This window comes from Eimeria acervulina, genomic scaffold, assembly GCF_000499425.1.
Source record: "Eimeria acervulina Houghton genomic scaffold, Eah_scaff5, whole genome shotgun sequence".
Classification (NCBI taxonomy): Eukaryota; Apicomplexa; class Conoidasida; order Eucoccidiorida; family Eimeriidae; genus Eimeria; species Eimeria acervulina.
This window is the reverse complement of record NW_013549763.1, coordinates 51538-78663: the sequence shown is the minus strand read 5'-3', so window position 1 is coordinate 78663 and position 27126 is coordinate 51538. Positions and strand designations below refer to the sequence as shown.

The window sequence follows — 27126 nt, the reverse complement described above, 5'->3', positions numbered from 1 at the left end:
ATGGAGAAGATGGATGCAACATCAAAGAAGGAGGTTGAGGCCTTAGGCGACGTTCCTCCTCCTCGTTTTACTCCCAAGAGTTGCTGCATACCTGCAGCTGCCCAGTTTGTTCTAGTGGCTGTTCTGGGTTCTTTTCAGTTCGGCTATAGCTTTTCTTCTTTAAATACATCTAAGGCGATCATTATTGTTGATTTTGATTGGTGTAAGAAAGACCCTAATCATATGGTGGATTGTAGCGATGGCGTTTTGTATGGCTCTCTTATTACAACTGCAGTATTTATAGGTCTGACGTTCGGTTGTTTATTGGCTGGGCCAGTAACAAACTTCGGTCGTCGGGTATCCCTACTCCTGACGAACCTGTTGTTTCTCGTTTCAAGTGCATTGGCAGCAGCAGCAGATGGCGTTGCTTCACTTTTTCTAGCTCGTCTTTATCAAGGAATGGCTGTAGGGCTTGCTACTGTCTGTGTGCCGATGTATATCTCGGAGTTCTCCCCCGATACATCTCGTGGTTTCTATGGAACTCTTCATCAGCTTTTGATTACAATAGGTATTCTCGTTGCTACTTTATTGGGCCTTGCATTCGGCTCTCCTCCAACGGATACAGACTTTTCTTACGAAGTTACAACCTTCCAACAGTGTTGGTGGCGTTTTATGCTGGCTTTCCCTGCGGGTGTGTCGATTATTGCAATTCTTCTTCTTTGGTTGGTCTATCCAACAGAAAGTCCTCACTTCTTGATGCATCAGGGACGGAAGAATACGGCGACAGCTCTTCTGAAGGAGCTCTTAGGGAAAGAAGATGTTTCTAGCGAAGTTCAAACAATTGAAGTGGCTATCTGCCAGCAGAAAGTACTGGAGGCGGAGAGTTTGTCGCTTAGGAAAGCTATGACCTACCCAGCATACCGGCATGTGCTTCTGCTGGCGTTCTTTTTGTCTGCTTTCCAGCAGTTTACAGGCATCAATATCCTCGTTGCTAACAGCAACAAGCTGTACACCTCATTGAATATCGATGCTTCGCTGGTCACGGCGTTGACTGTAGTTACAGGGCTTGTGAATGTGCTGATGACGGTGCCGGCCATCTTCTTGATGGATAGATTAGGGAGAAGAACTCTGCTTCTTGCAGGCTGCTTCGGCCAAGCTGCATCGACAATTGTCGCCCTCATTGCCAATCTGGTTGATAGAAATAACAGCGGAGTGCAGTGGCTGACAGTTGCATGCATTTATTTGTTTGTTATCTCCTTCGCGGTCGGGTATGGTCCAGTTCTTTGGGTATATCTGCACGAGATCTTCCCTCCTGAGATCAAGCAGACTGGTGCTTCTTTGGCTTCTGCAATTAATGCAATTGCCACGATTATTGTTGTATTGCCATCAGATTTCGTCTTAACTTCTGATATGCGTGTGATGTTGGGTATATGCGGCGGCACTTCGCTGGTGGCTTTCATTGTCGCTATGATATTTATGAAGGAAACCGCCGGTCTTTCTATTGATGAATCACCATACTTCAAGGGAAAACGCAGAGTAATGAGCAAATATTTCGACGTTACGGGTCTTAACAACCCAGGACAGCAGGTCCCTTCACTTGCGTCGGGACATTTCTCTGTTACTCAGCTTGCACATGCTGGCTCTGGCCATGCAAAAGAACTTTCCGCTTGATTGATGATTGGACCAGCTGCATGTACACCCCAACCTGCATACACACCTCAACCTGTATATACACCTCAACCACAAGACCCGCGTGCAATGCATCATCACAACCGCAATCGCCACCGCAACCACACTCAGACGCAATACTGCACCTCTCGCAGCAGCAAAGCAAGGAGCACCGACACCCTAAAGAGGCTTCAGCTCTTAAGCGAAGAAGACAACAGAAATCAAGGGCAAGGGAAGATCTAGCAGCTGCTGCAGGGTGTATCGACGCCTCTCATCATTTGTGTTCAAGCCAACAGCTTTTTTGTGTCCGCGGAGCGCTCCGCGTAGGCTGCAGCCATGCATGCATGCATGCATGCATACATGCATATTGTATAGATATGCGTGCATGCATGCATGCATGCATGCGCTCTCTGCATGCACGCATGCGTGCACACCTGCATGCGCGTGTTAGCAGCATATTTTTAGTCTCCATTTCGCCATTATTACAATGGAGCGTTTCCCGGGTTTTTTTGTATTTCCGCGAGGTCCCCTCCTTCCCCTTCCTCGGCTTCATATGCATGCATGCGCATGCGTGCTTGCATGTATATGGGGTTTGGCCGCAGGGGTTGCATGCAGGCGAGCTCACGGGGCTGCTGCTGCACTATTTCTCTATTTGTATGCGATAGGACGCGGCCCTCCGGTTCTTTTTCGGGCTCCTCTTCCTCTTGCGGGAAGCTGGCGTCCAGCTAGCTAGCTAGCCGTTCGCGTTGAGTCCTGCGGCCTGTATGCATGCATGTGCATGCATGCATGCATGAGCATGTATATGCATGCATATGCATGCGTGCAGGGCTATAGCATTGTTCAGGACCTTCCTCTCGTTGTTGAGAGAGGGTCAGTTATATTATTGCAGCTGCTGCTCCCTCTTTATATTTCCAGATCGATAGGCATGGCTTGAAGAGAGGTGAGGCGTTTGTATTGGCGTCCTTTGTTATTTGTAGGCCGCCCGTTTGTGGTGTACGTACACTGCACTGCATGCATGCGTGCAAACATGCATGTATGTATGCATGCGTGTCTGCGTCTGGTGAGACTGCCAGGCGCAGCCAGCAGACGCAAAGGAAGCTGAGGGCGCGTTGCAGTACGAATCTTTGTGTGTCTTTCCTTCTGTCTGCATAAAGGAAAGGGTGTGCTCGTGCTGTTGCTGGTGTTGGAGTGTACGTACACCGCGCCTGCGCCTCTTCTCCCCCCAGCCCGGTTTTCGGGTGATTGGTGTTATTGCTGTTATTTGGTTTTTTTTTGCTGTAGCTTTCTTTATTATATATATATGTATGGGGATATGCGGGGCTTCTGCAAGAAAACCATATATATGGGGGGTGTTTATGTTATTGTTCTCCTCTCTAAGGAGAAGGAAAGCTAACGGCCTACACAATATCTAACAAGGCCTGCGATGCCTTTCTTCTTCTTTTTCAGTTTTAAGGGATCAGGTGATCACCAATGCGCTTACCGCGTTATCTTAACACCTATCCGCACACTAATTCAATATATATGAATGAGTTCGTAGCCAACACGAACAAACGCAATATATATATATATATATATAAAATGGAATTTACATAGGTAAATATGTTTAGGTAGCTTTTAGGTGAATATATAGTACGCATATATATATATATATATATATATATATATATATATAGTAATATTATAGGGGCAGGTTTCCCCGCGCAAGTGAGCGGGCAGTACAGTTTTATTATTAGTCTCTTTCCGTAGGCTGCAGCTCCTTGCTTTTGGGGTGTATACACACACAGCAGCAGTACGCGTAGTGAAGAGGGCGTCCCTGTGTGTAGCAGCTAATAAACCTGAGGTGAATCTTCATCCCCTGTAGATAACAGTATATTTCTACAAACACTCTGCCTCCCTGCCATTCATCCACTGTTTAGGTGTACGTACAGCTGGGAGTTCGTGAGCCGCAGCAGTGCGCTGCTGGGCTCTCAATAATATTTCTTCATTTCTTTTGTTGCAAAGACAAAAAAATTATAAACTGGCCGTTGCTGTTGGCTACACGAATATGGCCACGGAGTACAGAAGAGCTGTTGCTGTCTGTACACCGCAACAAACGCTGCTGCTGTGTATACACCTCAAAATAAACGAGATGATGCTGTCTATACAACTCACTAAATGAGATGATGCTGGCTTTCATACACCTCAGCAGTTCCTGCTTGAGCCGCCGACGGTGCAGCAGCCTCCTAGCACCTATAATTTAGGGTTTAGGGTTTAGGGTTTCTGCGTCTCGTGAATGGTCTCACAGAGCGAGCCCTGAGGCCAAGTGAGCGACCAGGTGGGCCGCTGCTCGCTCCCGCTGCCGTTGCTGCTGTTGCTGTCGCTGCTGCTGTTACTGTCGCTGCTGCTGCTGCTGCTACTGCTGGTTGCTGCAGCTTTTAGGTCTTTAGTGAGTACATCAAGGAGGGACCGCCCTGTGCGGGAGCATCTCCATCCCCTGTCAAACTCGAAGTACTGCGCCCCGCTGCAAACCCACAAAAAATAAACCCTAAACCCTAAACCCTAGTATGGATGCCGCTAGCAGCGCTTCCCTAAACCCTAATAAACCCTAGGAAACTAAAACAAGCTCTAATAAACCCTAACAAATGCAAACAACCGCTAATAAACCCTAAATGACCCCCCAATAAACCCTACCATTCCTTAATGAACCCTAGTAAACCCTAATAAGCTTGAATAGTAAACCCTAATGAACCCTAATAAACCCTAGCAAACCCTAAAAAACCCTAAAAAACCTTAAAAAACACGAATAAGCTTAAATAAACCCTAAAAACCCTAATAAACTTGCATACACTCTAATAATGCTGTATATACACAATTAAACCCTAATAAACTTGAGTAGACCCTTATGACCCTAACAAACCCTAATAAACCCTAATAAAGTTGTATTAACATAAACAAACCCCTGAACCATGCGCTCACCTCTGCGGGGAGGCATACCAAATTTGCTGTGTGACATAATGCTTATTAAGCACCAGCGTCAGCCCGCTCTCACACACCACCTTCAATACTCCCTCCTGCAGCAGCAGAAGCAGCAGAAGCAGCAGCAAGCGTAGCAGCAGTAGAAGCAGCAGCAAGCGTAGCAGCAGTAGAAGCAGCAGCAAGCGTAGCAGCAGTAGAAGCTGCAGCATGCGTAGCAGCAGAACTAGCAGCAGCAAACTGAAGACGGCCAAGCTGCAGCATAAGGAGGCGAGTGGCCCTGGCCCAGCAGCAGCTCCGCCCTTATGTCGTTGCTCTTTAGGATTTACTGAGTTTATTAGGGTTTATTAGACTTCACTAGGGTTTAATAGGGTTTATAGAGCGTACTTATGGTTTACTAAGGCTAATAAGGGGTAATTAGGGTTTATGAGCGTTTATTAGGGTTTAGGGTTTACGCTGGTTTCTATGTCTTCAATGCATAGAGCTGTCTGTCGTTCTTGCAGCTGCTCCGCCAGACCCGAGAGCAGCGCATCTGCTGCTGCTTGGTATCTTACATCTGCTGCTGCTGGTTTTGCTGCTGCTCTTGCTGCTGTTGTTTCTGCTGATGCAGTTGCTGCTCCTGCTGCTCCTGCTGCCTTCTCAGAAGAGGATCCAAACCTTGCAGCCAGCATTAAATTAGTGCAAGCACAATAAGAAGACGAGGCCCCTGGGGGGCCCCTCATAACCCCTGAGGGGCCCCTGAGAGATGCAGGGGTACTCTGCTGCAATGAAGAGAACTGGTGAGGGGGGGGCGCATAAAGACGGGGGCCCTTAGGGGGCCCCCATTGAGAGCAGCACGAGAGGTTTTGGAGGTGAAGGCAGCGACAGAGAAAGACATAAAAGAGACAGACGAGCAGAAAGGAGCTGCAGCATCTCTTCTGCTGTTCTTAAAGAGCACCAACCCGGAGCTACGCATCCTGAGGAAGAGACAGGCCACCCTAAACCCTAAACCCTAAACCATAAACCCTCAGTCTCTACACGGTACAAGCTGTAGTCTATGCACGCAACGCGCAGGCGCAGGAAGAAACAGACCCATGCGGCGGCAGCAGCAGAAGCAGCAGCAGCAGCCGTCGTTGCTATTTGCTGCTGCTGCTGTTGCTGCTGCTGTTGCTGCTGCTGCTGCTGTTACTGCTACTGCTGCTACTCTCAGTTTGGCTACTGTTGTGCCACTGTAAGGAACGGCTAATGGAGGCTGTACTGTTAATGTTGCTGTTGCTGCTGCTGCTGCTGTTGCTGTTGCTGCTGCTGCTGTTGCAGCTAGTGGCGTTGCTGTTGCAGTTGCTGCTGCGGCTGCTGCTGCTGCTGTTACGACAGCTATCAGGGGCATGCGTATGTATGTACTGGATGTGTAAAGACCTCTTTAAATATATTTGTCCGTTAATACAAAATAAACAACTCATGAAAGCAAAATAAATGAATAAATAAATATTTTCTGTCTTTTTATTGCTGATATCGCAGCCACAGCCCCGCGCTGTCTTGCCTAGGCAAACTGCATGCAGCACGAGTTGCAGCGCAGCAGCTGCTGCAAACCCTAAACCCTAAACCCTAAACCCTACACCGTAAACCCTAAACCCCAAACTCTAAGCGAAGGATCCAGCTGGTTTCTCTAGCTGTGGGTTTTGTCTGCTGCTTATCCAGAAGCTGCTGTCTGTACACAGCAGTCTTCTGCTTTGTAGCTAACCTGCTGTTCATTCTAAACCCTAAACCATAAACCCTAAACCCTAGCTCTTGCTTTTGGTTGGTATTGAGGGTTTGGTGTGTGTTTGGGTGTCTCGGCCTTTGTTTTTTCTGCTTTGTTTTATACTCTGCTTTCTACCGGCAGCGTTTCGTCTTCTTCTTTCGCTGTAAACCCTAAACCCTAAACCCTAAACCCTTTTCTTTTATATAAACCCAACAGCAAAACAAACTCCGCTATGGTGGGGGTTCAGGACTGGGGCTCCTTCGCCCTCTCTGTCCGGGACATCTTCCAAAACAGCCCAACCACAGTAAACCCTAAACCCTAAACCCTAAACCCTAAACCGTAAACCCTAAACCCTTAATCGCAAACCCTAATCCCTATGAACCACGTGTCAAAGGACTGGGGCAGCAACCCGAGAGACGAAACCCCAGCTCAAAACATCTCAGCTCCACCGAGGGTTTAGGGTTTAGGGTTTAGGGTTTAGGGTTTGTGAGTCAGGCCCGTTTTTGCATGAAGTACAGAAGGAGCGATTCTCTGTTGAGGGTGAAGGTGACGGATGGCCGCACTGTACGCCCAACCCCAAACCCTTTTTTATTTCATTTCTTTATCTTTCTCTGTATTATTATTATTATTATATATATTTATTATATATATATTATATTGTTTAGTTTGTGTCTCATTCTCTCTTTCGTTATCAACATTATATTTCTTCTCTTTTCCTTTTCTTCTTTCTCTCTTTCTTCCTTTTCTTCCTTCTGTCTTTCTCTTATTGTTTGTCTGTCTCCTTTATTATTTGTCTGTCTCCTTTATTATTTATCTGTCTCCTTTGTTATTTATCTGTCTCTGCCTCCTCTTTTTTATTTCTTTCTCTGTCTCTTCTTTCAATCTTTCGTCTCCTTTCAGTTTTTCTCACTTCCTTTCTCCCTGTCTCTGTCTCTCTTTGTCTTTTGCCTTTTCTTTTTGTCTTATTTCTGTCTTCTCTATCTGTATATTTTAATTATTTATTTATTTATATGTCTCCTTCTCTATCACTTGTTCTTATTTGTCTCTCTGTCTCTTTTATATTTTTCTTCTGTCTCTGTCTCCTTTCTTTGTCTCCTTTGTCTTTTCTTTTCCTTGCCTTTCTTTCTTTTCCTTTATTTCTTTCTCTAGTATTTATTTATTTGGTTTTTTGTGTTTATTCCCCCGCGTTCGGCCCCTAGCGCTGTACGTCATATACATGCTGCTGCTGCTGCTGCTGCTGCTTCTGCTGCGTCTGCTTCTGCTGCTGCTGTTGCTGCTGCTGCTGTTGCTGCTGCTGCTGCTGCTGGTGGTATTAGTGTGTGAAGCACAGGGTGCGTTCACTGGCTGAGCTGCAGCAAGTGGAGCGGCTAGCTGCAGTTTTTATGGAGTGGGCGTCGCAGCCAAACCCAAAACTTGGGGGCCCTGAGTTGTCTCTAGAAGGCGTCTTTAGATGTAACAAACCCTAAACCCTAAACCCTAATCCCGGACTTTTGCAGGCTTGAAACTGTCAAACTACTCCCTCTGTCTCGATGAGGCTTAAGGCCTCTTACGTGTGAGGGTTTAGGGTTTAGGGTTTAGAGCAGGAGCATTGAGGGTTTAGGGTTTAGAGTCGCACTGTGAGGGTTTAGGGTTTTGCTGCTGTTGGTATGTGCAGCAACAGCAAATGCTGGCGGCCCCTCATCTCGTGCTCGAGGCAGACCGCAGCAGCAGCGCAAACCCCAGCAGCAGCGCAAACCCCAGCAGCAGCAGCAGCAGCAGCAGCAGCAGCAGCAGGGGAGTTGAGCGAGAGGCTCTTGGGGGAGCAGCAGCACTCCAGCAGCCGGGGGTTTTTGGTGTGGCGCTGCAGCTGCAGCAACCTCGGATATCAATAAAAAACAAACAAAATATATGAACAAACAAATTGAGTGAATAAATAAACAAATTAATTAATATATGACTCCTCCGCTCTTGTATACGGTGAGTCTGCTGCAGCAGATGAGGGAGGGAAAACCCTCGAACGCAGAAGGTGCAGCAACTGATGCAGCAGCAGCAGCAAGCAGCCACAGCAGCAGCAGTAGCAGCAGCAGCCTCTACAGCAGCTGCAACAGGCACAGCAGCCGCAGCCGCAACAGCCGCAGCAGCATCAGCAGCAGCAGGGGAGTTGAGGCGTTAATGCTCGTTTGCGAAGCAGATACACCATTGGGGCCTGAACTGTCTCCAGCCCCCAAACCGTCCCCTCCTACCTTCTTTGCTGCTGCTGCTGCTGCTGCCTAACATATTAGCTCATTAGGAGCCCCTCTTGATGGTGCAACGCTGGATTTGAGAGAGGGTTTTAGGGCTTCTCTCCCTTCATCGAGATGAAGATAATCAGCAGATGCAGCAGCAGCAAAAGAGACAGAGAATATGCAGCATCTGCTGCTGCAGGGAGAGACTTCAGAAGAAGCTTCTCTGTGCTGCTGCTGCTCTCGCTGCTGCTGGCCCTGCAGCTGCTGCCTCCCCACACATGCTTCGCTTATGCTGCTGCCGCTGCAGCACTCCACACCAAACTCCTCAACAGCAAACAACGCACAAGCCCCACAAGCAACTACTGGCAGCAGCAGTAGCAGCACGAGCAGTCGCAGCAGCAGCAGCAAATGCAGCACGAGCAATAGCAGCAGCAGCAAGTGAAGTAGGAGCACTCGCAGCAGCAGCAGCTGCTGCAGCGAGAGCAGCATTATGCATATGCATTGAGGCTGCAGGGGCTTTTCGTTTGTGTTTATTTAGGGTGTGGGGATTTATAAAGAAAAGGCCTCTCTTTCATTTTTGCTTCGACTAATATTCTCTTTATGCGTTGTTTGTCTTTCGTTTTTTTATGGTAGATAGGAGACAGCAGCAGCAAATGCTGCTCGCTGCTGCTGCTGCTGTTGCTGCTGCTGTTGCTGCTACTGCTGCCGCTGTTGCTGCTACTGCTGCCGCTGTTGCTGCTACTGCTGCTGCTCTTGCTGCTGCTCTTGCTGGTGTTGCTGCTGCTGCTGCTGCTGGGTTCTGTGGAGAGAGATAGGAGCAATAGGTTTTGAATTCACTGGCGCTCTCCTCTGTTTCCTTTGTTTTGTTTGTTGCTGTTTGTTTCTCCCTATGTTTCTCTCTCTCTCTCTCTCTCTATTCGTCTCTGTTTATCTCTGTTTGCTTCTATCTGTTTGTGTATATCCAGTTGTTTATATCTACTTGTATATCTATTACTTTGTCTCTGTTTATTTCTGTCTGTTTATCTCTGTTTGTTTGCTTGTGTGTGTTTTCTCTGTTTGTGTATATTTGTTGTATATATCTGTTTGTGTATATCTGTTTGCTATTTTCTGTTTGTCTCTCTCTGCTTATCTCTGTTTGTTTTTCTTTGCTTGTTTCTCCCTCTTCATCTGCTTTTATTTGTTTCTCTCCATGTACACTGCCCCCGTCTTTTCTTTTCTATTAAACGATATAATATATATAACACATGCATATATATTTTATACATTTCATATATTAAACGCCTCTAAACAAACTCTCCTCCCCCGTCGCATGGGGATCCCTTTTGCGCTTATTGCATTCGAACCAATACGGGGCCCCCGTCAGGGGCCCCCTGCCTTTGGGGGCCCCCTATCAAGGGCCCCCTTAAGGGCCCCCCCTATGGGATCCTCACGTTAGGGGCCCCCCTTCAGGGGCCCCCATTATGGGACCCTCTCACTGGGGGCCCCCCTAAGGGGCCCCCCGTATGGGGCTCTCGCATTAGGGGGCCCCCCTTTAGGGGCCCCCCAAAGGGGCCCCCCTTATGAGGCCCCCCTAAGTTGTAGGGGGCCCCGCCTGAGGGTCCCCCTGAATGTCTCTGACTGCTTTTAATGCTGTATGGAGGTACTCTGCTAGCGCTGCTGGGGAGAGTTGCGCAGACTCTTCTTCGGCTGTATAGACAGGGGGAGAGGGAAGAGGGGCCCCCCCTAATGCAGGAGAGAAGGGGAGATCGTCAGGAAAGACCTGAAAAAAGAAATACAATGAAAAAAATAGAAAAAAGAAGTAGAATAAAGAAATATAATGAATAAAGAAATATAATAAAGAAATAGAATAAACAACAAGGAAAATAGTGAGCGACAAAAAGAACAAACAACGAAAAGAATTAAAAAAACGAACAGACAAACAAACAAAAACAAACAAACGAATAAACAAACGAACAAACAAACAAACAAATAGACAACCAACCAACCAATCAAGCAAGCAAGCAAATAAACAAGACAAACAAAACAAACAAAAAAGCAAATAAACAAACCTTTTTTGCTTCTTCTTCTCCTCGTTCACGAAGAAGAGGGTCTGGCTGCAACACCCTCCAGAGAGCAGCAAACCCACTACGTATTCCTTTAATAATATCTTTGCGTGCTGCTGTTAGTTTGTGCGTCTCTTTAGCCTCTCCCCCAACAGCAACAGCAAAAGCATAACCAGAGGGGCCCCCAAGGGGGCCCCCCAGAGAATGGGTAGAGGAAGGCCCCCCTTCAGCAGGAGTGGTGCCCCCAGGGGGCCCCCCAGGGAGACGCCCTGAAATACGAGTAGATAGAGAGTTCGTTGCTGCATTTAAACGCAGCATATCCCTCATATATATTTCTCTATGCTTTCTTTTTTTAATAAAATCAAAGACAGGGCGGAGGCCTCTGTGTTTATGCAAAAAGAAACGCCGAGCTAATTGCACTTCCACCTGAAGAACAAACAAAACAACGAAAAAAAGAAGAAAGTAAAGAAAATAAAAGAATTATTTTTAATTAAATTTTATTCGAAGAAATCCAAGCAATAAAACAGAAACAATCAAAGACAACGGAATAAGAAGAAGAAGCAGCGCTGACCACAACAATAACAAAAACAGAAACAAATAAGAATCAAGGAACAAGTCTAATAATAAGAACAACAATAATAATAACGATAAAAATGACAACAATAATAATAGTAATAACAATAACAAAAATAATAATAGTAATAATATGATAATAATAATACTGAGGAGAAATGTGGCGAGAAAGACGAACAAAAAACGAGATAAACAACCGTAAGAAGACAATAACAGAAAAAGGAGAATAGCAATAACAATAATAATAATAATAATAATAATAAAGAAAAGGGTGATAATAAGAAAGAGAATACTATCAATAAGGAAACAAATGACAAGGAAACAAACAACAAAAAAACAAATATGCAAGAAAACAAACAAGAAAACGAACACCAACAACGGAAACAAACACAAAGAAAACAAACAACAAGAAAATAAACAAAAAGAAAACAACAACAAAGCAAGGAGGAAAACAACAACAAAACAACGACAAAACAAAACAAGCCAGCAAGACTAACACAACAACAAGAAAGAAGCAAATAAATAAAACAACAAAAACAATTACAAAAAAACAAGAATAAAACAACAATAAGACAACAATAGAACAAGAAGAAAACAAGAAAAAAAGTAAATAAAAGAACAACAATACAACACGAATAAAACGACAAGAGTAAAAAATAAATAGAACAACGACAATAAAACAACAAAAACAAAACAAATAAATAAAACAACAACAATAAAATAACACGAATAAAACAAATAAATAAAAACAACAATAAGAAGAATTGACCAATACAAATCCCCCTCTTTAATCTCTGCTTTTCATTAAAACAAAATTTTTGTTTACTGCAGCTTCGATTCCTTTGAGCCGAGCGACGGGGGCTTTGTCGGGTCTACTTCTCAGGACAAGAACATGTGTAGCTCCTTCACTAATTGCACTTCTGTAGGGAACAGCTTCAAAAAGAAGAGCATCTGCAAGCCCCTCCGTAACATATGCACAAGGAAGCTCAGGAGAGAAACGAGGAAGAGAAGAAGATGCAGCAAGAGGGCAATACATAGACAAAGGGCGACGAGCAGCAGACCCATAACCAACACTAGGGGCCCCCCCAACAACACTAGGGGCCCCCTTATCACCACTAGGGGCCCCCTTATCACCACTAGGGGCCCCTTTATCACCAGTAGGGGCCCCCTTATCACCGGTAGGGGCCCCCTTATCACCAGTAGGGGCCTCCTTATCACCACCAGGGGCCCCTTCTTGGGGCCCCATGGGGGATGTAGGGGCCCCTTTTGGGGCCCCTGTACGGGAGGTGGGGGGCCCCCATGTGGGGCCCCACAAGGGCAAATGGACCACTGGTCCGGTCAAGCCCGGAAGCAACATAGATGCACGGAGACACTCAAACAAAGAAGGAAGATCTTTTATAAATCCTCCTGCGCTGTCAAGGGTAACAGAGTGAAGGCTCGTCAGCCCTGAAGCAATTATCTGAATAAAAAACAAACAAAAATAATAATAAATCGAAATAACACATTGAGGGAGTTATTATGTACTTCATGATACACCATAAGATTGAAATTAACAAGCACGAACATATATATATATATATATGTATATATGCGTATGTATACATGAATATATACATATATATATATACCTATGTATATATGCATGTATATACATACAGGTCTTGTCTACACAACGAAGCAAAACAAACAAAACAAACAAAACAAAACAAAACAAAACAAAACAAAACAAAACAAAATAAAACAAACTCTGTTGGGTTGCTTGTGGTGTTTGTGTATTGTGAATGTTTGCATATTGTAGAAGTAATAATAATATATTTCTTTTTATGGATGGTTCATTACAACAAACGAACAATGCAAGAAAACAAATATATTATTATTATTATTATTATTATTATTATTATTATTATTATTATTATTATTATTATTATAAAGATTATTAGTGTGGGGTGTTGGGGTGTACTTTGAGGGGTTGTTTTTTGTTATTTATAGCGAATTGCTTCCAGTGAAAGGGCTGCTTATGCTGCAGCACATTGAAGAAAAGGGTATTTAAATTGAGTAGGGGGGCCCCTAATCTTTGACATAGAAAGCTTGATATATCTCCATCAAGGAGACACCCTAACCCTAGGGCCCTCCCTAAGAGAAACGGGTTAATAAATCCTTTTCCTAAAGAAGGCAGCCAATCTGTATACACTGCACTGCCCTCATAAGCCAGCTGCCTAGACACCGCAAATGCTCCTATTAATGCCCCTGCACTGCTACCATACACACCGTTAAAAGCATCTATAAACCCTAAATGTGATAAACATATAGCCATACCCGCACACACACAACCCCTCATAGCTCCTCCTTCAATAGCAAGTGCAAGAGACTCCTTACCCTCCCCAGGGGCCCCCCAAGGGGCCCCTAAAGAGGATACACCCTCCATAACCCCGCGGGAGGGCCCCCCCCCCCTTAACCCACTGTCGGATGAAAATATACCCTCAACAGACTCGGGGGGCCCCGGGGGCCCCTGGGGGCCTCCGGGGCCGTCAGTGCCCCATCCTACACCCCTAACACTCCATAGATGAGGGCCCCCCTCGTAGCTAGAAAGGTGGGGGGCCCCAAAGGGCCCCCCACCTAATAAGCGGCGCTTATAGAGCAGCAAGAGAACGGGGTGTACGTACTGCTGCAGCAAGCTGCTGCAGTGCTGCAGCAGCACAGAAGCCCCCTTCTTAAATGCTGCTGGGTCGTCGCTACGCCCACATAGCCATCGGGTTATAGAGGCACGAGCAACTTCTGTACCCCTGCTGCTGCTGCTGCTGCTGCTTAGAAGGTGCTGCAGCAAATGCTGCAGACGCAGCAGTAACACCGGATTAAAAGGAGGCTGAGGACAGTGAAGGTCCCCACACACCTCCATTGACCTGTGTACAAACCACAAAAATATAAACCCTTAACCCTAAACCCTAATCCGTATTACCTCAGCAGGTAAAGAGAGGTCTTTTACAGCGGCGAGGCGGCTGCTGCGCCCTCGTCTGGCGCTCAACTGCAACGTTAGGGTTTAGGGTTTAGGGTTTAGGGTTTACGCACGCTAGGGGCACTCCTCTAGCGAGGGCTTTCTCCATCTGTTCTTCACTCTGAATACGAATTCTTCTGCTGCCGAAGAGGGCCCCCCTCCACCCCTTCAGCGCATGCAGGGGGGGGCCCAGGCCCCTCCCCGTGCCCTTGGGGGCCCCCCAAGGGGGCCCCCCACCAACCTGAGGGGCCCCCGGGAGTTTCTTAAGCACCTGAGGCCCTGTTGCTGTTGCTGCTGCTGCTGGTGTACGGCAGCCCCAGCACCTCCCGTGCAGCAAATGCGGAGAGGTGAAGGCCCATTGCAGATGCAGGGGTTGCTGCTGCTGCTGTTGTTGATGCTGCTGCTGCTGTTGCTGCGGGAGGCAGCGGCGAAGAGAAAGAGCCACTGCTTTGCTGCCGAGATCTTGTAGCAGCAGCAGCAGCAGCAGCAACAGCAGCACCAGAAAAAACCCCAATCGGAAGAGGCGGCAAGGTGATGCGCTGCTACGTACACGCGACCTGCCGGGCACCTGTTGCTGCTGCTGCTGCTGTTGCTGCTGCTGCTGCTGTTGTTGCCGCTGCATCCTCAAAACAGCCCACGCCGGATGACTGCGGACAGTTTCTCGGATCACAGCAGTTGCTGTTGCTGCTGCTGCTGCTGCTGCTGTTGCTGCTGCTTCTGCTGTTGTAGCTGCTGCAGCGGCTCTCGATAGGTTGTGTGCACCGAAGAGGCGGCATTGAAGACACGGCTGCTGCTGCTGTTGCTGTTGCTGTTGCTGTTGCTGTTGCTGTTGCTGCTGCTGAGGCCGTGCCTCAGCTGTGTCTCTTCATTACGCTGCTGTCGTTCCTGTTGTTTCTATTGCTGCTTCGATTGCTGCTGCTATCAGGTGTTGCTGTTGTTGTCGGTGCTGCTGTTGCTGCCGCTTTTGCTGCTGCTAGCGCTGTTGCTGTTGCCTGTGCTGCTGCTGAAGTTGACGTTGTATTGCTGCTATTGCTGTTGTGTTGCTGCTGCTGCTGTTGTGGCTGTCGTTGCTGCTGCTGCCGTGCTGCTGCTGCTGCCGGTGTTGTTGCTGCCGCTGCAGCGGGATCAGCGCAGCCTGCGCCAGTATTATGCTGCTGTCTTCTGTCCTTAATATTGACGTTGCTGCTGCTGTTGCTGCTGCTGCTACCGCTGTTGCTGCTGCTGTTGCTGCTGCTGTTGCTGCTGCTGTTGCTGCTGCGGGAGACAAGGGCCCCCACGGCAGCACAGCACAAAAGCCAGAGCAGCAGCAGCAGCTGCAGTTGCTGCTGGTAATGTGGCTATTAAATGGAACTCATAGGCATAAACAATTCAAACAAAGTGCTGATGCTGCTGCTGCTGTGGCTGCCGCTGCAGCAGACATGCTGCTGCTGATGCTCGTAGTCGGCAGCACCAGCCGGAGCGGCTACCGCTGCTGCCGCTGCTGTTGCTGCTGCTGCCGGGGGGAGGGCAGCAGCAACAGCAGCTAACTGCTTTCTCTACTCGCTTCAACAACTCATTAGATGCTTTTGCAGCAGCAAATGCAGCAGAGACTCCTCCATCTCAGAAGGAAGAGCATAAGCAAGACCCCACGCTGCGCTGCTGCCAGCAGCAGCAGCAGCAGCTGCAGCAGCAGCAGCAGAAACCAGTCCCCGTAGTTGGCTGCTGCACAGTGGCATCAAGAACTTCTAAGGTGTACGTACACTGCAATGCAGTTACGGCTTTTCTTGAGATTCAAAGGCCGTAGGGAGCCTGTTTAAACATTTGTTATCGTCCATAGCAGCAGTAACAGCAGCAGCAGCAACAGCAGCAGCAGCAGCAGCAGCTTGCTGCGGCAGCAGCAGCAGCAGCTCAGCAGCAGACCCTAGTGGCAGCAACAACCGCCGTTCTGTTAGTTGAAATATCACTTTTTGCTTTTCTTGTTGCTGCACCAAGTGCTGCTACAACTCCACAGACAGCAACAACAGCAGCAGCAGCAGCAGCAGCGGCGGCAGCAGCAGCAGCAGCTGCTGCTGCTGCTCGGATGGTCTGCTGGCAGCTGCATCGGGAACTGCTCCTCAGAGCAGCAGCAAAGCCTCTGAAGTGACAGCTGTTGCTGCAGCTGTCGACCCCTGCTGCAGCAGCAGCAGCAACACCAACTGTCGCAGCAACAGCAACAGCAGCAGCAGCAGCAGCAGCAATGGATGGCAAGAAAGAAACAGCTTCCAGCGCTTCTCTGCCTCCTGAGGCTCCGCTTCCGCCGGTGCAGCAGCAGCGACAGTCCAGGAGGCGACGGCAGCTGCAGCAGCAGAGGCAGCAGCAACAGCAGCAACTGCAGCTGCAGCAAGAAGAGCCGCAGTTGCAGCAACAACAGTTACAACAGCAACAACAAGAGTCGCAGCTGCAGCATGAACAGGAGCAGCAGCAGCAACACGAGCCGCAGCCTCAGCCTCAGCAGCAGCCGCAGCAGCCGCAGCAGCAGTTGCAGCAGCAGTTGCAGCAGCGTCAGCCGCAGCAGCAGTTGCAGCAGCAGCAGCAGCAGCAGCAGCAGCAGCATGATCTTGTGGCGTTTCAGCCGTTTTCTTTTTTGATTGAGGTTTCTTTTTGGCGTCTTCTATCGGAGCGTAAATTAAAAGATTGGAGGCTCAGCACTCCGTGGGTGCCGCTGATTGCTACTTACAGCTGCACAGCAGCAAAGCCACTGCAGCAGCAGCAGCAGCAACAGCAGCAGCAGCAGCAGCTGCTGCGGCGGCAGCAGCGGCAAACGGGACAGCATGCTGCTGGCCCGTGTAGAGTTCGTATTGATGCAGATTCTCTCGATATAGTGCAGCAGCTGCTGCGGGAGGAGCAGCAGCAGCATACAGGACGTGATGCTGCTGAAGAGCAGCAGCAGCAGCAGCAGCCCAGCCGGCAGCAGCAGGAGCAGGAGGAGGAGCAACAGCTGCAGCTGCATCTGCTGCAAGATTGGTTAGATGGGGAGGGGGGTTCTTCTCCGCTGCACTCCCCGGAAGCAGCAGAAGCCGAAGCAGCAGCAGCAGCAGCAGCAGGCGCTGCAGCAGGGGCGCCTCCTCCTCCTGCAGCAGCAGCAGCAGGAAGCTCTCGCCGTACAGGCCTCATGTCTTTACCTCCTTTTGCTTCTAAGTGCTTAAAGAGCGGCACCCGCCCCCTAGTGGGGTTAGTCCGTGTGTATAACAGCTTCGCTGATCTTGTTGCTGCTGCTCGCAGCAGAGCAGCAGCACGGCGCTGCCTCCTCAGGATGGAGGAAGTCATTTGCTGCTGCAGCAGCTGCAACACACATAACCACCAACAGCACCACCAGCAGCAGCAGCAGCAGCAGGAGCAGCAGCAGGAGGAGGAACTGCTGCAGGTAATGCACCTCCCTGTCAAAGACCCAGACTTCTGGAGGCTTCGCCTTCGCTGCCGCGACCTGCAGCAGCAGCAGCAGCAGCAGCAGGAGATGGGCAGCTGCACGACCCCCACATCCCCAGCCTTCTCCGAGTTCGCCTCGCCACCCGCCGAATGTGAATCACCTGCAGCAGCAGCAACAGCAACAGCAGCAGCAGCAGCAGCAGAGGCAGAAGCAGGAGCAGAATTTGCGGGAGCAATGCCACCATCACCAGCAGCAGCACCATCACCAGCAGCACCAGCATCAGCTGCAGCAGCAGCAGCAGCAGCAGCAGCAGCACCAGCAGCAGGAGGTGAAGGAAGAGAGTTTTGTGCGTGCCGCGCGGTGTACGGACAGCTGCCAGCAACTGCTTGGCCCTGCCGTTTTGTGTTGGAGACATTCATCGATTTAAAAAACCAGAAGGCGATTTACACTGTCTGTACACCTGCACTTAGACCTGCAGCAGACCTGCAGCAGCTGCAGCAACCCGCTGCTGCTGCGCACCCCGTCACCCTCAAACGCCTCGTAGCAGAGCTCGAACCCACAACCTTTCAAGAACTGCAGCTACAACAGCAGGAGCGGCAGCAGCAGCAGCAACAGCAGCAGCAGCAGCAGAGGGAAGAGTTTACTGCTGCGGAGTTGTCGGTTATATCTAGCAAAATTCGCTCCTTAGATAACAACACGTCTCCCTTTCTGGCGGGAGGATGCTTTTTGCTGCTTAAAACCAGCAGCAGCAGCAGTAGCAGCAGCAGCAGCAACGGGGACAGCGGCAAGGGGAGCAGCAGCAGCAGCAGCAACTGCTGCAGCCCGGAGGGTGCGGCTGCGTCGCTGCAGCTGCTGCCCTTGGAGGCTCTGGAGCGCCTCAAACACCTTCTCCCTACTGCAGAGCCAGAACAAGGCCAACAACAGCAGCAGCAGCTGCAGCAACAGCAGCAGCAGCAGCAGCAGTTGTATTTGTGCGTGATGGATCCTTCTTGCAACCCCACCGCTTTAGGGTGGCCTTTGCGTTGTTTGCTGCCGGCTTTAAGTGAAGGTTTTTGTTTGTTCGGGAGGGCCCTCAGGGTTTTATCGTTTAGAGATTGGCTTATAGACCTGCGAGTTGAGAGTGCTGCTGCTGCTGCTGCTGCTGCAGAAGCAGCTGCTGCGGAAGCGGCAGAAGCAGCGGATGCTGCTGCCGCTGCTGCTGCTGCTGCCCACGCTGGGACCGCAGATCAGGATCCGGAGGAGGCAGCAGCAGCAGCAGCAGCAGCAGCGCGGCGAGCAGCAGCAACTGCAGCAGCTGCTGCTGCTGCTTGGGGCCAGGTTGTTGAACCGCTCTCGCGGGTGTTTGTAGTGCGGCTGCCGACTGCTGAAGAGCTGGTTGGGGCCTTCTCCCCTGCACCTGCAGCAGCAGCAGAGGGAGGAAGCACAAGAGCAGCAGCAGGAAGAGCAGCAGCATCAACAGGAGAAGGAGCAACAGAAGCAGCAGCGGGTGACGGCGAAGCATCTGCAGCCCCAGGAGCAGCAGCAGAAGCCCCACCAGAAGCAGCAGCATCGAGCAAAGAACCCTGCCCGCCTCCTGCACCTCCAGCAGCAGCAGCAGCAGGAGCAGCAGGAGCAGCACCAGAGGCAGGGTCCCGCCGCGCTTCAATGGTTGTGGGGAGACTGAAGCGGCTGGCGGCCTCTGGGGGCCCCCGCTGCCTCTCGAAGGCGCAGCAGTTTTTTTGTGTTGAGTTGGGGAGATTTCTAGACCCGCGAGTAATGCAGCAAGAGGCAGACAACCTCAATATACAGCTCATCAGGCAAGCAACAACTAGGGTTTAGACTTTAGGGTTTAGGGTTTACAAGGTTTGGGCCTAGGGTTTAGGCGTATTGGAGTTTAAAGGGTTTAGGGTGTAGGGCTTACCGAGTGGGGCTTCCAAGGGTTTAGGGTTTAGGGTTTATATATATTAAGAGCGTTTAGAGTTTAAAGGGTTTGGGGCTGGTTTAGGGCCTACGGTTATTGGGGTTTTGAGGGTTAGGGTTTGGGGTTTAGGGTTTAGGGTTTAAGGGTTTTAGGGTTTAGGGTTTATTTGGGGCCAAGACCGCCTACGGTCTCGGGGTAGACTATACCCTTCGAAATGAAGTGCTTTTTGGGGTTAGGGTTTAGGGTTTAAAGGGTTTAAAGGGTTTAAAGGGTTCTAAGGGTTTAGGGTTTAGGGTTTAGGGTTTGCGTTCAGGTGGAGAGTGCTGCCTTCATTCGTGCCGGAGGCGCTGCAGTCGTTGAGGGTTTTGGCGATTGGGGCGGGGACGTTGGGTTGTGGGGTTGCGAGGCTGCTGGCCTCTTGGGGTGTCAGGTAACCCTAAACCCTAAACCCTAAACCCTAATCCCTAGCTGGAGGGCTCGGCGTATGCGCGGCGCTTCATGGCTTTGTAGTGGATGTTTACGCTTGTCCGTCCCTCACACCGAACCGTAAACCCTAAACCCTAAACCCTAAACCCTTGCGATTGTTCAGGGCCATCACTTTTGTGGATGGGGGCCGCGTAGCCCTCAACAACCCCTCAAGGCAAAGTTTATTTACACACCAAGACGCCGCCGCCGACGTCCGTTGCTTCAACCCAAACCTCAGCAAACCCTAAACCCTAAACCCTAAACCCTTAGCAAACCCTAAACCTTAACCCTTACCTTCAGCAGCCACTCACATACCCTCGTCAGAACTCCTGTTGTTGCACTTTGCGTCGGCTGGCTGTTGCGCGAGCCGGCTTGTATATCTCCCCTCTTAACGCGTTGGGGTTAGGGTTTAGGGTTTAGGGTTTAGGGTTTAGGGTTTAGGGTTTAGGGTTTAGGGTTTGGTTTCAGGGAGGTTTAGGTCGTCTGAAGGCGGAGGCGGCCCGCGACGGCATTCTCGCAGTTCGCCCCAGCATGGAGTGCAACGCGGTAGTCTTAGACGTCCCTATGCCAGGTCAGCTATCTGTCTAGCTGGCTAGCTAGCTGGCTAGCTGTTTAGCTAGCTAGCTAGCTGGGTAGCGTGTGCTGCTGCACGTGGTGTTGCTATTGCTGCTGCTGCTGCCATTCTTCTGCTGGCGGCCTGTTTTGATTGGTCGCCGGCTTGACTAGCTAGCTGTTCAGGTAGATAGCTGCTTAGCTATCTATCCGTTCACCTAGCTAGTTGTTTAGTTAGCTAACCGCTTAGATAGCTAGCTAGGTGTTTAGCTATCTTGCTGTTTAGCTAGCTAGGTGTAGTGTAGGTCGTGCGGGGGTGGTTGCAGAGAGTAATTTGTTTTGTTTCCTTCACGTTAGGTTTCGCTGTTCATTGCTGTTTATTGCTATTGTTCGCTGTTTATTGTTTATTGTCTGTTGTTTCTTATTTATTGTTTATTATTAATAGTTTATTGCTTACTGTTTATAGTTTATTGCGTATTATTATTAATCGTTGATTGTTTGTTTGCAGGGCATCCTCGTTACTTACTGGGCGATTTACTCGAAAGAAGTGTGCGAGTGTTAGAAAATTTAATCGATCGACATGATGTCGTTTTGCTGCTGACGGACAGCAGAGAGTCGAGGTGGCTTCCTTCTCTGATTGTTGCGGATAGGTACGAAATCATGAAATGCTTTAATGCTTTTCCATCATGTTTTCATGTTTATTATGAGTGTTATTATGAGTAGTATTGATGATTATTATGATTATTATGATTATTATGAGTATTATATGTTTATTCCTTCTCTTATTGTTGCGGATAAGTAAGAAATCATGAAAAAATCAAGTAATGAAATAATGCGTTTCTATCACTGTTCTCATGCTTATTATGATTATGATGATTAGTATTGATGCTTAGTATGATTATTATGAATATTATGTAGATTTATTATGATTATGATGATTATTGCACCCCTTATTGCTGCGGACAGGTAGGAAATAGTGAAATGAAGGAGTGATCAAATAATGCTTTTCTATCAATATGTTCATGTTTTTGTGATTATAGTTAATTTTATTATGATTATGATTATGATGATGATTATTATTATATATGATGATTTTGATGTTTATTCCTTTCCTTATTGTTGCGAATGGTTAAGAAATAGTGAAGTAATGATGGTGCTCTTCTATCAATATCTTCATGATTATTATGACTACTATTGATTATTATTATTATTATTATGGCTATCATTACTATGATGAGTATGATCTTGATTATAATTTATTATTAATGATGATGCTTCTGATTATGATCATAATTGATTATGTCTGCAATGATGATTCATGATGATGATTATGATGAATGTGAATACATGATTGACTATGACAATGATAACTATCATTGTTGAAGATGATTATAATGATGATGATTATTATTATAATTATGATTGATTATGTTTGTTATGAATATTCATGATGATGATGATGGGTGATTGATTAGGATTAGAATTATTATTATGATTGTGATGATTATGATGAATGATGATTATGATTGATTATGAATATGACGATGATTATGATGATTACGATGATGATTATAATATATTATTATGATTGATTGTCCATGAATGATGATGAATATGATTGATTAAGAATATGATGTTGATGATGATGACTATGATGATGATTATGATTATGATTGGTGAATATTATTATGATTACTGATTATGGTGAATATGATGGTGATTGAAGCTTGTGATGATGATGATTATGATTATGATTATGATTATGATTATGATCATGATCATGATTGATTGATGATAACAGCGATGATGGTGATGTTGGTGCTGCTGCTGCTGCTGTTGTTTTTGCTGCTGCTGCTTCTGACGCTGCTGATACTGATGGGGATAATGATGATGGCGATACTGCTGGTGCTGCCGCTGTTATTGTTGTTGCTGCTGTTGTTTTTGCTGCTGCTGTGGCGCTGCTGCTGCTTCTCTTTCTATTTTCTACCATTTTCGCATCTTTTTTCTGATGTTACTGTTGCTGCATCTGCTGCTGTATGTTTGCTTCTGCTGCATGCATATATGTTTCCGTAGGCAGCAACGACAGCAGGAGCAGCAGCAACAGCAGCAGCAGCAACAGCAGGCTGTTGGGTATACAGGTGGTTTAAGGGGCCCTTTAGCCTTAACTGTTGCGTTGGGGTTCGACTCCCTCTTAGTGATGCGGCATGCAGCAGGAGGAAATAAACTTGGTTGTTATTTCTGTCATGCAGTCAATGGGCCTGCAGATTCTTTATCTAATAGGCAAGTAAAAACTAACAAAATGTTTCTTTTTTATTCTTTTTATATATACTATAGCTCTTCAAACACTAAACCCTAACACGCCGCTGCTCCTTCTTGCGACGCTGCTGCTTCTGCTGCTTCATGCGATGCTGCTACTTCTCTCGTTGTTGTTGCTGCTGATTCTGCTGTTGCTGTTGCTGTTGCTGCTGCTGCTGCTGCAGGACGCTGGACGAGCAGTGCACAGTCACGAGGCCGGGTGTGGGGGCCCTTGCATGCTCTGTTGCTGTTGAGTTGCTGGCAGCACTAACGCAACACCCTTTAGGGTTTGCTGCTCCCCACACGGAGACAGACCCTCTAGCAGGAGGACGCGCTGCTGCTGCTGCTGCTGCGCTGCAGCAGAAACAGCAGCAGCAGCAGCAAAACCCTGCAGCATTTTCTTGCCTTGGAGCCACACCCCATATGATTAGAGCCAACTTCGCAGGTTAGATCAATACTGCTGCGGCTGCTGCACTTGCTGCTGCTGCTGCTACTGCTTCATTTGCTGCTGCTGCATTTGCTGCTGCTGTTGCACTTGTTTCTCTGTTTGTCTGTTTGTTCGTTTGTTTTGCTGTTTCTTTATTATTATTTTCTCTATCCTTGCTTATTAATTTCTTTCTTTTTTTTTCTCTCTGTTTGTTCTTGTTGCCGTCGTCAGTATATATATATATATATGCATATATTATCTGCATTTATTTATCTGTTTATTTGTTGTCTTCTTACTAAATTTTATTCCCCTTGTTACTGCATATTTCAAGACAATTTATTATCTCTTCTTTATCTTTTCTTGGTTTATTTATTTATTTATTTATTTATTTATTTGTTTGTTTACGGTTGCAGATTTTAGTTTAATAAAAGAGCATCAGGGTCAATGCCCCACATGTTCGTGCTGCTCGCCTGGGATCGTGTTTGCATATCGATCCCAGGGCCTTCGATTTATTAGAGAAGCTGTTGCTTGTGCTGCTTGTTTAGAAGTATACTCTGGTTTAAAAGCATATAAAGACAACCTGCAGCATAAAGCAGCAGAAGTAATTAATCTGTCTGATACAGAATAAATCATTACGATAATTATAATTAATAATTATAATTATTATTATAATTATTTATTATAATAATTATTATTATCATTATCATTTATTATTGTTGTTATTTATTTGTATTATTATTGTTTTTATTAGACTTGCTCCTCTGCAAATAGAATAATATAATAACGGGGTTTATATAAAGGTAATTATTTAATAATAATCATACAAATTTAATAATAAAATAATAATAACAATAATAATTATCATACAAATTTAATAGTAAAGTTATAATAATAATAATTATACAAATTTAATGATGAAATTATTATTATTATTATAATTATCGTACAAAATTAATAATAAAATTATTATAATAACAATTATCATACAGATTTAATAATAGCAATAATCATACAATTAGAATAATAATAAAATATTTTTATTATTATATCCCGTACTGCACAAATAAAATAATAAACCCGCATTGTAGCAGCCCCTCTTACGTCTATTAACTTCATAATAAACCCTTATAGAGCCCCTTATACCTACAATATTAATAATAAACCTTAATACTCTCCCTTGTAAACCCTTAAAGGGGGTTTGTAAGGGTTTATAAATTCTTATTCTCTCCCTTATAAACCCTTATGAACCCTTATAAACCCTTACACTCTCCCTTATAAACCCTTTTAAACCCTTTTAAACCCTTATAAACCCTTATACTCTCCCTTATAAACCTTTTTAAACCCTTAAACCCTTATAAACCCTTATACTGTCCCCTGGAAACCCTAACAATGCACCCTTGTACAAGCTTATAGAACCCTAATAAACCCTAACACACCCCTGTAAACCCCTATACCCTCATATACCCTTATAAACCCTGATAAACTCTTATAAACCCCAATACACCCGTATGCTCTCCCTTATAAACCCTTAACACCGTCCGTATACCTTTTTATAAACCTAAGCCTTTATAAACCCTTATAAACCCTTTTACTTACTCATACACTCTCTTACATCCTTATATACCCTCGTAAACCCTAAGTTGTATACTCTTGTAAACCCCTATACACCATAATATACCCTAATACACCCTTATAAATCCTTATAAACCTTCTACTAAACCCTTATTAACTCTGACCTTTAATAACCCTGTAAACCCTAGTTAACCCTTGTAAACCCTAATGAATGAACAGTCATAAACCCTCATAAACCCTAAAACGTAACACTGAAGAGAACCACAAGGAGGTAGAGGGAAGAAGGTTGTCGCTTACTACTACCCACATTACCAAATCAAAACCCTAATCGCCAAACCCTAAACCCTAAACCCTAAACCCTAAACCCTTAACAACAGACGCATTTTTTTGTTATATCCCCTGCTGCAATATTTTATTCCCCCTTTTGAATACGGCAGGAAAAGCAAACAAATACAAAAAACAAACAACAAGAAACAATTTATATTTATATTTTATATTTATATTTATATTTGCCTATACATATCAATATACATATATATAACGTATATTTATACATGGATATATGCGTATATATGCGCATATATAATATATATGTATATATCAATGCATATGTATGTGAATATAGACACACATACATGCATATATATATGTACACATATATCTATATATGTATATATATTATCTATATATGTTTATATATAGATTATCTATATATGTTTATATATAGATAATATATATACATATATAGATATATGTGTACATATATAAGCATGTATATATATATATATATATATAAACATATATATACATATATATATATTTAGATGGTGGACCAACGTATCAGCATCAGCCCATAAGCCAACGAATAAACAGCAGACGGGAGATAAATAATAGACAAACGAAATAAACGAAGACAAACAAGCAATCGAAGTAAAGACAAGCAGAAACAAAACAAAACACAAAACATTGAGGGCCCTTCGGGCCCTTTTGTCTCTGCAGTTTCTCCCCTAGGAACCCCTCTTCTCTTCTTAAATCGCAATTCTAATCTATAATAATAAACCTTACCCCCTTCCCTGGGTGGCTAGCTAGCTAGCTAGCTAGCTAGCTAGCTGCCCAAGATATAGCTAGCTAGGTAGCTAGCAGCTACTGACAGAGCTAACTCAGGGGCTCGCTGGATAGGGGATAGCTAGCTAGCTAGGTAGCTAGCCAGTTGCTAGATAGCTAGGTAGCTAGCTGGCTATCAAATACCTGGCTAGCTAAGTAGTCAGGGGCCTCATAACAGCGCGACCAGGCTTCAACAGAGAAGCAAGTGAAAAATACAAATATATGTTTCGCATATATATATATATATATATATATGCTGCGGGGCCCCCACTAGGCGGCAGCAGCAGGAAGTGGGGCCCCGCATCTGTTTGTATTTGAAGCGTACAGACAGCTGCAGCTGCAGCTGCAGCACATGCAAAAAGGAGCAGCCCGCAGCAACAAACAGAGAATAAAAATGCAGCGGGGAGGCAGCAGCAGATAAAAGCAGCAAACCTTCGCATGCAACGAGCTGCCTGTACACCCCAGTACGAACAATGACGGAAACAAACAACGCTCACCGCCGATACCTCAACGAAGCCAAACAAACCCAGCCAACATATCTCAACTGCATCATAAACACGCAACAGAAGCCCCATGGGGGCCCCCAGGGGTCCCCATAGGGGCCCCCCAAGGGCCCCATAGGAACCCCCAAAGGGCCCCATAGGGGCCCCCAGGGCTTCTCAGGGGCCCCCTGGGGCCCCCAGGAACCCCCTAGGGCCCCCTGAGGGCCCCTTCATTTAAGAGAGAAGACAGTTCAGGGGCCCCCAATGAAGGGAAGCCGCAGACGGGTTTTGTGCTGTTTGCATTTAGATGAACGGGATATATTAAACATATATAATATAATTAATCTGTACATATTCTGCATTATATATATATGGCATTATATACTCCATATTATATGCAGTGTTTATATAATACAACAGAAGTACCAGACATATTGTATAGTGCAAAAAGTGCTTCAGGGGTTTAACATATATATATATGTATATATATATATATATATATACATATATATATATAATATACACCTCCTATTTTATATACATACTATACTCCTTGTACACATAGACGTTCTACATAATTGTGTATAATATATATATATATATATATACATCTATATATATATATATATACATCTATATATATATATATATCACGATACATTATACATACAACGCATACAATCTACAAACTATAATATACAAAAAAGTGTATAAAAATAGACACTAGAACAGTGAATATGGAATATATATAATATATATATATTATATATTATATATATATTATATAATGCATTATCTATAAAAATACATACCT

General features: G+C 46.0%; 5 protein-coding genes across 5 annotated transcripts; 3 read left to right on the top strand and 2 right to left on the bottom strand.

Annotated features, from left to right (window-relative positions):
- EAH_00001550 (facilitative glucose transporter, putative) lies at positions 1–1650 on the top strand (the record flags this gene model as incomplete). The annotated part of the gene is made up of 1 exon (XM_013395237.1): positions 1–1650. The coding sequence occupies one exon, from the start codon at positions 1–3 to the stop codon at positions 1648–1650; it is 1650 nt and encodes a 549-aa protein (XP_013250691.1).
- Positions 1651–3897: 2247 nt separating this feature from the next.
- Positions 3898–5321, bottom strand: EAH_00001540 (hypothetical protein, conserved; the record flags this gene model as incomplete). The annotated part of the gene is made up of 3 exons (XM_013395236.1): positions 3898–4147; positions 4621–4697; positions 5055–5321. 3 exons carry the CDS (start codon positions 5319–5321, stop codon positions 3898–3900), a joined length of 594 nt encoding a protein of 197 aa, XP_013250690.1.
- A 1230-nt stretch (positions 5322–6551) lies between these two features.
- EAH_00001530 (signal recognition particle 9 kDa protein, putative) lies at positions 6552–8210 on the top strand (the record flags this gene model as incomplete). The annotated part of the gene is made up of 3 exons (XM_013395235.1): positions 6552–6623; positions 6815–6883; positions 7974–8210. 3 exons carry the CDS (start codon positions 6552–6554, stop codon positions 8208–8210), a joined length of 378 nt encoding a protein of 125 aa, XP_013250689.1.
- A 3715-nt stretch (positions 8211–11925) lies between these two features.
- On the bottom strand, positions 11926–14752 carry EAH_00001520 (KLTH0F01518p, related; the record flags this gene model as incomplete). The annotated part of the gene is made up of 4 exons (XM_013395234.1): positions 11926–12597; positions 13363–13418; positions 13617–14038; positions 14205–14752. The coding sequence occupies 4 exons, from the start codon at positions 14750–14752 to the stop codon at positions 11926–11928; spliced, it is 1698 nt and encodes a 565-aa protein (XP_013250688.1).
- Positions 14753–16345: 1593 nt separating this feature from the next.
- Positions 16346–23177, top strand: EAH_00001510 (thiF family domain-containing protein, putative; the record flags this gene model as incomplete). Its single annotated transcript, XM_013395233.1, has 6 exons — positions 16346–19267; positions 19729–19845; positions 20349–20451; positions 22060–22108; positions 22506–22562; positions 22913–23177. 6 exons carry the CDS (start codon positions 16346–16348, stop codon positions 23175–23177), a joined length of 3513 nt encoding a protein of 1170 aa, XP_013250687.1.
- Between the last annotated feature and the right edge of the window lie 3949 nt (positions 23178–27126).